Source organism: Acinonyx jubatus, chromosome A3 (assembly GCF_027475565.1).
Source record: "Acinonyx jubatus isolate Ajub_Pintada_27869175 chromosome A3, VMU_Ajub_asm_v1.0, whole genome shotgun sequence".
Taxonomy (NCBI): domain Eukaryota; kingdom Metazoa; phylum Chordata; class Mammalia; order Carnivora; family Felidae; genus Acinonyx; species Acinonyx jubatus.
Window position 1 is genome coordinate 26,098,746 of NC_069388.1, and position 11,174 is coordinate 26,109,919.

The 11,174-nt window shown below is 43.3% G+C and overlaps 1 protein-coding gene across 1 annotated transcript in view; it reads right to left on the bottom strand.

Annotated features, from left to right (window-relative positions):
* The window catches only part of TM9SF4 (transmembrane 9 superfamily member 4), a 52,888-nt gene extending 41,764 nt beyond the window's left edge, over positions 1-11,124 (bottom strand). Inside the window, exon 1 of the mRNA XM_027069823.2 lies at positions 11,096-11,124. Within this exon, the coding sequence (XP_026925624.1) occupies positions 11,096-11,110 (15 nt within the window). The 5' untranslated portion in view covers positions 11,111-11,124. The remainder of the gene's footprint in view (positions 1-11,095) is intronic.
* Between the last annotated feature and the right edge of the window lie 50 nt (positions 11,125-11,174).

The following is an 11,174-nucleotide window of genomic DNA, read 5'->3' on the forward strand; positions in this document are numbered from 1 at the left end:
ATCTGCAAAAGGAGCCTCACACCATACACAAAAATTAACTTAAAATGTATCTTAGACCTGAATACAAAAGCTGAAACTTCTAGAAGAACAGTAGGAGATAATCTTTGTGACCTTGAGTTAGGCAAAGATGTCTTAGATACAACACCAAAAGCACAATCTATATTTAAAAATTTGATAAAATGGATTTCATAAAAATTTAAAACGTTTACACTTCAAAAGATATCATTAAGGAAATGAAAGATATGGGCCAAGAGGGTACTAAGCTAAGTGAAATAAATCAGACAATGATAAATACCATATGATTTAACTTGTATGTGGAATCTAAAAAACAAAACAAATAAACAAAACAGAACCAGACTCATAAACACAGAGAACAAATCAATGGTTGCCACAGGATATGGGATGAGGGGGATGGGCAAAATAGGCAAAGAAGATTAAGAACTATAAACTTCCAGCTATAAAACAAATAAGTCATGGGGATGTAAAGCACAGCATAGGGAATACAGTCAATAGTACTGTAATAACTTTGTATGGTGACAAACGTAACTACACTTATAGTAGTGAGCATTTCATTATGTATATAAAATATCACCATTCTGTACAATTGAAATGAATACACTGTAGGTCAACTATACTTCAAATTTGAAAAATTTGAAAAAAAAAAGAAAACGAAAGGTCACAGACAAGAAGAAAAATCTTTCTAAATCACATATCTGATAGAAGACTTGTATCTAGAATATATAAGGAATTCTTATAACTTAATGATAAGACAAACAACCCAATTTAAAAATAGGCAATAGGGGGCGCCTGGGTGGCTCAGTCGGTTAGGCGGCCGACTTCGACTCAGGTCATGATCTCGCGGTCCGTGAGTTCGAGCCCCGCGTTGGGCTCTGGGCTGATGGCTCAGAGCCTTGAGCCTGTTTCGGATTCTGTGTCTCCCTCTCTCTGACCCTCCCCTGTTCATGCTCTGTCTCTCCCTGTCTCAAAAATAAAAATAAAAACGTTAAAAAAAAAAAATTTAAAAAAATAAATAAAAGTAGGCAATAGATCTGTATATACATTTCACCAAAGATGTATGAAACGCTAATAAATACATGAGAAGATGTTCAATATCATTTGTCATTAGGGAAATGCAAACCAAAACCACAATGAGGTAGACCACACATCCCTAAGAATGGCTAACCTCAAAAACAGACAGTAACAAGTGTGGACGAAGATGGGGAGAAACTGGAACTCTCATATACTGATAAGAGTGTAAAATGGTACAGCCATGGGAAAGTTTGGCAGTGTCTTTAAAAAGCTAAACATAAACCTAGTATACTATTCAGCAGCTCCAATCCTAGGCATTTACCCAAGAGAAGAGGAAACAGTAGTCCATGCAAAGGCTAGTACATGGGGGTACACGGGTGGCTCAGTCAGTTAAGCCTCCAACTCTTGATTTCGGCTCAAGTCACCATCTCATGACTTGTGAGATGGAGCCCTCTGTCAGGCTCTGCTTGGGATTCTGCTCTCTCTGCCCCTCCCCACTCATGCTCTTTCTCTTTCAAAATAAGTAAATAAACATTAAAAAAAAAAAAAAAAGACTTGTACATGAATGTTCTAACAGCTTCAATCACAAAGTCCAAAGCTGACAATCCAAACACCATCAATTGGTGAATGGAGAAATAAAATGTAGTAGTCACTCAATGGAATACCATTCAGTAACAGAAATGAGGGAACTACCAATTCATGTTGCAACATTGATGAACTCCATAAACATTACACTAGGTTAATGAAGCCAAATGCAAGTCTATATGGTATAGGATTGATTCCCTTATGCGAAATGCCCAAGAAAGGCAAATCTAGAGACAGAAAGATCAGTGGTGGGCTGGTGTTCGAGCAGGGGTGGTCTCCAAGTGTCATCCCCTTGGCTGGAAGGGAGCCTGCTGGGGTGACAGAAATGTTCCAAAACTTTGTGTCATTGTGATGACGATTGCACAAGTCTATACATTCGCTAAAACTTACTGAATTCTACACTTAACATCACTCATTTTATGGTGTTGAATGACACCCTTATAAACCTGAAGAAAAAAAATAACCAGTTCAAGGGAGGCACAGAGGAAACAAGTCTGGCAATAGAATGGTAGTTGTTGAAGCTGAGTGATGGGATATGGGGGCTCCTTATGCCGTGTCTTCTTCTTTTGTACATGTTGAACACTTGTTATAATAAAAAGTTGTCTTAGAGATTTTTATGTGTACAGAAATGTTCTAGAGGAACTTTTCTTTTTTCATCAAAGACTATGTACCCCTGATGAATGGACTAGGAGGGTAGCTGCGTGACTTTTTCATTGATAACTTATTTATCCTGTTTTCCAGGTACATGGATCACCCGTATTCAAAATAAATACTTACATTTTAAGAAGGGGAAGGAAATGGGTTGCCTCTGAAAATACTTGGGCAAATTCCTCTGAAGATGTACAGAAAACGAGAGCTAGAAGGCAAGGACGGTGCAGAGGGGATTCTGGCAACAGATGTAGGCATAACCAGTGCTGGCTTCAGCATCGCATGTACTAATTAGAACTGGAACGATAACGGCGATTAGCATGGCCCCTGTGCAAAGATGTGTGAGAAATCAAACAAGATCAGTAATCTTTAACCTTGCGGAGAGTACTGCAGACCCCTCTGAAACTCTTCTAAGTCACTGGGATGAAAGGTACAGCATAGAGAAGGCAGTCAATGATACTGGAACAGTGTGGTAAGGTGACAGATGGCGAGCAGACCATAACGATTAGAGTTAACAATCACAATGTTGTGTGCCTGAAACGAATACAACACGTGTGTCAACTATACTTCAATTAAAAAAAAAAAAAAAAAGAAGGATCTAGAACCTGTTCCCAGAAAACACACTCCAAAACACAATCTGGGGGCGCCTGGGTGGCTCAGTGGTTAAGCGGCCGACTTCGACTCAGGTCACGACCTCACACTCCTTGAGTTCGAGCCCCGTGTCGGGCTCTGTGCTGACCGCTCAGAGCCTGGAGCCTGTTTCAGATTCTGTGTCTCCCTCTCTCTCTGACCCTCCCCCGTTCATGCTCTGTCTCTCTCTGTCTCAAAAATAAATAAACGTTAAAAAAAAATTAAAAATAAAATAAAATAAAAAAAAAACACAATCTGATAATATGACCCCAGGAGGATCATGGACCTAGAAGTTCACCGGTCCCAGAGATAAGACCCTTGTACTTGTTACCATTCCAACTTTTTCTGACTCTTTGACTTCATTGTCGCTGCAGCCCAGACAACCTGATAGAGGATGTTTGATCCACACTTCATTTCTGTAAGGAAATTAGGAAGTAGCAAAATACCTGCTTTTTAGGAAATTCCTTTGTACCTTCCTGTAACTTTTAATTATCATCATTGCAACTTCCATGTGTGGTTCAGTATGAAAAGCCAATTAAGTAGTTAGCAAATGTCTGTTCAGAGCCAAGAAAGGAGTGGGAGTCCTAACATGTGAACCAGCCCATTCAACATTATTTTGCTTTACTTGGTTTCCAAGTCACGAGGCAGCAAAGGTAGCATGTCAAGAAACAAGGCGATAGCAATCTAGAAGCCCTTCATGCTGTAATCTAACACGCCATCACTGGCAAAGATATGGGTGACCTGGAAAGTTATAAAGCTCAAGAGACCCAAGAATCAAGGTCTTGCCCTCCCTATTTTATTCTTGGGGGGCTGGGCAGGCAGAAAAATCTCTCCCAAGAGCCCAATGAAGAACTGGTAGGACTAAAAAGTACCCCTTTCCTCCTAAAATCTGCTCCACCCAGTTTGAAAGGTGTGAACAATTAACTTCTTCCCAGGAAAATAAGTTTCTTCCCCCTGCGAACTAAAAATTAGTTCATTCACTCATACTTCTCTGTAGCCATAAGTTAACATTTTCTCTTCTGGAGCCCCCTGCCTTGCAGTCTTCTTTCCCATAAATAGCATCACCCCAGTGATCAAGTCTGGCCTGTCTGAACAGCTTTTCTGGTTCTTATTCCACACCTCTCCTGCTGCAAAAGCAGCGCCTGCCTGAACAGTAAGCTAGATTCTTTCATTTCCTTCTCAAAGATACAGTCACCATTTTAAGATCATGTAGTAACTGCTCCCCAGATTAAGAAAAAAATAAAGAAAAAGAAAATGGCTTTGGGGCACAGTTTGCCAACAATTAACTGAAATCAATTACCCAATCAGTTAAAGCTCCCTAAGAATTCAACCACACACACAAGATGGCTAACGACAGCTTAGGACCACTTACCAAGCAGCCCCCATGGAGCTAAAGAACTAATAGAGGAAAAAGAAAAAGGGAGGAGGGAGAACCAAATTAGCCACAGGAGGCTCTGAAAATGTAGCCTTTATTTCAGAGCTCATAGATACAGAGTTGCTGTTGAGCAGATACATAAAAGACTCAAAGCTGTTCTTTGGGAGTTGGGAAAACCCACAGCCAGCTGTGCAAGAGTCCAAGTGAAAATAATAACTACCCTCACCAAGCAACAGACAACCAGGCCTAAACCTACAGGCCATAAAGTGCAGAAATAAAACACAAGAAATGCACTCACCTTCCCTCTCCCCTTTGGGCATTTATAAAAGAACGCTCAGTTTGTTGAACCAACAGGCTTAAATGGTTCCCCTCTGGAAGACTTCAAACCTTGGAACTGAAAAATTACAGAGAGCTCTTTTTGTGCTAGGCACTCTCATCTCATGGTCTATTTAATCATTACATCAATCCTTTGAGGACAGTATCATTCTCGTTTTAAAAATCAGGAAACTGGGGGCACCTGGGTGGCTCAGTCGGTTAAGCATCCGACTTTGGCTCAGGTCATGATCTCACAGTTCGTGGGTTTGAGCCCCACACCGGGCTCAGCGCTGACAGCTCGGAGCCTGGAGCCTGCTTTGGATTCTGTATTTCCCTCTCTCTCTACACCTACCCCTGCTCGTGCTCGCTCTCTCTCTCTCTCTCTCAAAAACAAACATTAAAAAAAAAATTTTTTTTTTAAATCAGGCAACTGATTCAGTATGGGATGATATCAAGTTCTGAAGATGGATGGTGGTGAGTGTTGCACAACAATGTGAATGTAATTGATGCCACTGAACTGTATACTTTAAAAAAATTACAATGATAGGATCTCCTGAGCCCCTCATCCCCTCACATCCCCTCATCGGGTTCTCTGCTGTCCGTGCAGAGCCTGCTTCAGATCCTCTGTCCCCTTTCTCTGCCCCTCCCCTGCTCGTTCTCTCTCAAAAAATAAACATTAAAATTTTTTTTTAAAGTTACAATGATAAATGTGTACATACATGTGTATATATATGTATTTTGTTTTAAACACACACACAAAAATTTTAAAAATGGCAACTGAGGTTTAAAAAACAGCTTGCCCAAAGTTATGAAATCAATCACAGTGTCAGATTCTAGCCCAGGTCCTTAGACCAAGGCTTAGTTTCTTCACCTGTAAAATGGACTTTTGTAAGGATTATATGGAATACTGGATGGGCATATGGTTTATCAACTGAAATGTATCATGTGAGTAGAAATTTTTCTCTTAAAGTCAGGTCACATAGGTGGTTACTACAAACCTTTGATAGCTTTTGAATCAGGATGTCAGAGTAGGACACACTTTATAAAGAGACCAACTTATTCGGGGGTTGCAAATTTAAACACTTAGTGGGACCATGCACGTGACCTAAACGGTGAGGCTGCTCAAGAGTAACACAGGAGGGCACCGAGGATTGGTGAGCTGGGCCCCATATGGAGAACGCCCTTGACAGGGAATCTGGGCCCAAATTCTCAAGAGAAAATGAAAACCTAGAAGCTTTTAAATGTGAAATCTCCCAATTATGAAATGTTTTGGCAACCAACTCAAAAAATTTTAAGCCTGTGCCAGTCAAAACAAAACAAAACAAATTTAAAAAACCCCACCCCAAATCAACTCCACGTGAAGATGTGGCCCATGGACTGCGAAATTTATAGCATCTAATGTACCACGAGTAGAAAGTAAGGCCCAAAGATGTTAAGTGACTTGCCAGGGCACCCACACTTCCTTCTAAACCGGCTTAAGAATTCAGTTCCAACTTATGATTTGATTTTGTTTTTTAAGAACTGTTAGTAGCACTAAGCATATCCTCTGAATACAAAACCTCAGGATTTCAAACCGTGGGAGGCCTGTCAGTTTAATGCTCAGGCATAGGTGAGAAATCATGTTAGGAAGGCAGAGAAGGAAGCAATGAAGAGGACGGAGATGGAACTGAGAAGTCCTGGGTGTCCCCAACAGTGCCCCATTTGGGAAACACTAGTGTCAGCAAATGGTTCAGGGATCAAAGCAGGTTGGGGGGTGGTAGGTGGCTATCATTCGTCCGTGGCCAGATGGCCCTGCTCATCCTGGGTCCTTCCCACCTTCCTGCCAGTGCCCAGAGATCAAAACTCAACCTTCTCCAGCATTCTGTGACCTGTTTCTTTAATGCCAAGATCAAAGGAGAACTTTTGTCCAAGTTGTAAAAAAGAAACCAAGAGGCAACTTAATGTTGTCTCAGTCTCCTCTGTACTTCCTGAGAGGATTAAGGTGCTCCTTTAAAGGAGCACCTCAGAGAAACGCATCGGAACCAGGGCCTGGGGTCGGCACCTTAACTCCAAGGACACAGCGGCTCCTGTGGAATCCAATCCATACCAGGTAGGGCAACTGCAGAGATCAAAGAGGCAGCACACCCAGCAGACAGCAGCTGGGAAAGACTACAGACACTATGATCATGGGGGGAAAAAAACACTTAAATTTGAGTATTCTGACGTGCAGAATTTTCAACCTGAAATTTTGAAACCATTAAGTCCAAACTTTAATCTCATATATGACACTTGTGGAAACAAACCAAAAAAACACCAAAGTGACTTGCCTCAGGCCACAAAGTGGATCGCTGTCAGTGCTGGGACTAAGCCCAGACTGCTGACTCGGGCTCCAGGGCTCTGTTCTCAATGAGCAGATACCAAGCCACACGCGAGGCCCGGACAAAACAGCAACTTTCCCACACATGGGACTGCTGGCAGAGTCCAGGCCTCCTGCACTCCAGCCCTCTACCATCCAGATTGAGCCATTAAAAACAGTTCCTGTGCTTCTGACTGGAACTGCTGGGATGGGCGTAGCTGGCTACACTGCCTCCATCTGTCCAAATGAAGCTTGTGGTCATTCGGCCCATTCCTCTGCTTCTGGACTCGATCAAACCCAAATAACTCCAAAACACTGTGACCTGAGCTAGCAATTCCACTCCTAGGTGCACGCCCAAAAAACTGAAAATATGTGTTTGCACAAAAAAACATATGTGCACATAAATGTTCACTGCCACGTTCTTCACAACAGCCAAAAGTCCCAGCGTCCATCAACAGATGAAAGGATAAACAAAATGCGGTCTATCCACACAGTGGAACATGATTCAGCCACAAAAAGCAATGAGATATTGATACATGCTACAACATGGATGATCTTTGAAAACATTATACTATGTTAAAAAAAAAAAAAGCGCCACATATTCTATGACTCCAGTTATAGGAATTGTCCAGAGTAGGCAAATCTTATACAGATAAAAAGTAGATTAGTGGTTGACAGGGACAGAGGAGCGTGGGAAGTAACTACTAAAGCATTTCTTTTTGGGGTGATGAAATGTTCTAGAAGTCAATGGTAGTGAGGATTGCACAAGTTTGTGAATATATGAAAAACCACTAAACTGCCATTTCAAAAGGGTATATTTAATCGTATATGAATTATATCCAATAAAGAAAGGAAAACGATAAAATCCAGATCGTATGAACCATGATACATGTGAGAGAAGTACAGTTTTATTCTCCAACTGGAGGTCTCCACACTCCTGAGGTGCCTACAAATGTACTCAATGGATTTTCCAAATGCCACCAAAATATTTCCCAAAACATATTTCATATGCTCAGTAATTCCAGCAACAATGAGATATGGGCCTGCCTCTCACCCAAGACCCAGGTAGAACAACTCAGTATCCTGTTACTTTATAAAGTCATCTAAATCCAGGGTACGAGGAAAGCAGGAAACTGACAGAACTTCCATTTACATCAGCCATCCACTGCTATGGTGGGAGAAGTCTTGCCCTGCAGCTTTAGTAAGGAAACACCCACTGTGCAAACACAGACCTGAGAGGTGGCAGCCCAACCCCTGAGGAAGAAGAGCCATTCACCAAGAAAAGGGAGGGAGGGAAAATTCCATAAAACATCTCTAGCAGCTTGCACCCATAACCCTAACTTTCAAAACAAAAGGACAAACCAAAAACCCAGCCTGTTCCCATGGTCACTGAATCCACTAGCTTGGTTCCTCTTTAGTTGTATGAATTACCACGGAAACCCATATACCCCCAGAGCACATTCACACACCTCCATCCCCACTGGTTGTGAAACATTAATTATACAAGGGTGTGGGGACTGTTTTGACTTCCGTGTAATAAATGCTTGACACAGACCAAACTCAAGTCTATCTGTGACCCCACTCTGCCCTGTTACGCACGTCCCTCTGTAATACACTTGATTCCACTCATTTTCACTATTGCATCAAACATGAAGTTTCTCGTGTGCACCCTTTAAACTGGCCTCTGTGAGTCACTGTATACATTACAACTTCAGCTTAAAATCAGTTACTCTATACACCATGAAAGCACAGGACGATACTCCCAAGTGATGTGACAAACACCAAATCACTGACCGTGCTTTTCACCGAACTTGGAATAAAATCCCAACTCCTTTTCATGGTTTCCCTGCAGGCTGAAAACAAGCCGGCTCCCCAAATGGAATGTTCTGGAGGGGTGGGAAAGGGAAGCACCCTAATAGAACAGTCTATTTCAAAATGCAGCCCACAGACTACAAACTGTAGACTACAATCCACTGCAATGATAGGCGTGCTTCTAGAAACACAGCTGCTCTTGCCTCTCCAGTTTCCTTTTGCATCATTCTCTCCCACCCCCACCCCTCACCATGCTTCAGCCCCTCCAGCCTTCTGTGTTCCTCAAATATACCAAGCTCTTTCCCACGCTGGTCCTTTATGCTTGCCATTTTCTTTGCCTGGAACATTCTTTGCATTATGCTGGTTCCTTCTTGTCAGTCAGGTCTCAACTCACATCACCTCTGAAAAGACTTCTCTGACCATTTAATCCAAAGTAGTTGCATCACCCCATCGCCCCTAAACACTATCACTTTACCTTGCTGTCTCCACAGCATTTATCACAATCTGACCTTATGTCATTCATCTACTTGTTCATTCGTTCACTGCCTGTCTCCTCTCCTCAAACTAGAAAAGCCCCACAAGGGTGGGGGATCATGACCCTCGAATTCACAACTACATCCCTAGTTCCTGCCACAGAGCAGGCACTCATATATTTATTAAGTCAATGTGTGCCAGAAATACGTATTGCTAACTTATTACCTCTTTAAAAACCTCTGAACAGGGCAGGAACTTCCCCAGTGCAATGTGATAAATGCCACTTTATTGAACTTTTCCCCTCCGGCAAAGGAGGGTGTGACTTTTTCTGTTACATTCTTACACCATTCTTGTTTTGAACATAGTCCAGAGAAAAATCAGTTTCAACACACCACTTGTGGTTTAAACTGGAGTCTGAAACCATAGAAATCAAGCAAGGCTATGAAATCTTTTACCTGACCTCCGAGGTTCTAAATAAGGAATCCCTCATTAAACAAAAAGGATGTTACCAATTGGTTAACAGGAGGGAAACTCATTGTCAGCCATTAACATACCATTGTTTGGAGAAAACCAACACCAAAGAATTTACACAAGAATCTTATCTTTCTTTCTTTCTTTCTTTCTTTCTTTTTTTTTTTTGCTGAAGTTAAATGTCAGCTCCTTTTTTTCTGTCTTCCTTTGCATTTACTCTCAGGATGAAATTATCTGCTGAGGAAGCAACATACAGGAAGACCTAGAAAATCGCTCTGGATGAAGTGACTTCAATTCTGGTTCTGGTCCCTTGACAAGGAGAATGTGAGCTGAGCTTCTGGAAGGAAGGTCTGTCTTTCACAGATCTACTTCCCGGGTTCTGTACTAGGAGCCAATAATGTTCTGACCCACATTCCAGGCACAGCTCTTTTACCTGCACTCTTATCCACACACAGGCTTCATCCTAACAAGCTCCATTCTAATGAACCCTCCACCTAAAGAGCTGTGTGGCCCTGCAGGGGCACCCAAGAGGGAGGCAGCAGACAAGGCTGGTAAGGTGTTTTTCAAAACGCAGTTCACAGGTCATCTGAATCATTATCACTGGAGTGCCTCTAAAAGTGCAGATTCCTGGGCATCACCTAGATCTACTGAATTACAACTTTGGGAGTGGGGCTCAGGAAACTGCATTTTTAACATGCCTCCCCCACGCACACCCCGAGTCTTATGCACAGTGAAGTTTGAGAACCAATGGGATAAAAGCTCCCCCGAAGAGAGGCAGACAGGTGATTTAGAGAAGACCAGACAAAGGTTTAGGGAAGGGTCTGGAGACAGAAGATGGGGGGGGTGGGGGCAGTGTAAGGGCACGCTCCGGGGTAGCGACAGTCAAGACCTGTGCGCGGTGGGAACAGTTGAAGGTGGAGGTGAGGACAGGGCTCCGGAAAGGATCTGAGACTGGGTTTGGGCTGGGAGGCTGGTCAGAGGTGAGGTCGCATCCGCGAACCGGTCAGGACAGAGGGGAGGCGGAAGGCGGAGAGACCAAAGTCTGGACGTGAGGAGGAGGAGCAAGGATGGAAATAATAGGGGGCTCTTCAGAGGGGTCGGGGCTGGGAAGTGAAAATTAGAAAAAAAGGGGGTCACAGGAGGTGGAGACCAAAGCAGGAATAGGAACCGGCCGAGACGGTAACCGAGACCTTCCCTCCTACCGAGTGCCTCCCCCAAAACTCTGGGCCCTGACAAGCCTGAGTGTGGGACCAGGGTCGGGGAGAGGGAGTTTGGGACAGACAAGCCCAGTCAGGGACGTCCCTCAGGACTGAGCTAGGGGTCCCGGAGGTGGCTCGGGCCAGGCATGGGGCGCTGGAAGGTCCTGGGAGCCCCCGGAGGACCCCGCTCCAGCTCTGGCTCCCGGAGTCTCCTTCACTCACCATCGCCGCCGCCATCTTGGATCCACGTGTCGCCGTAATGACGTCAGCGGAAGTGGTGTTTCCCTGGTTACGGAGTTTA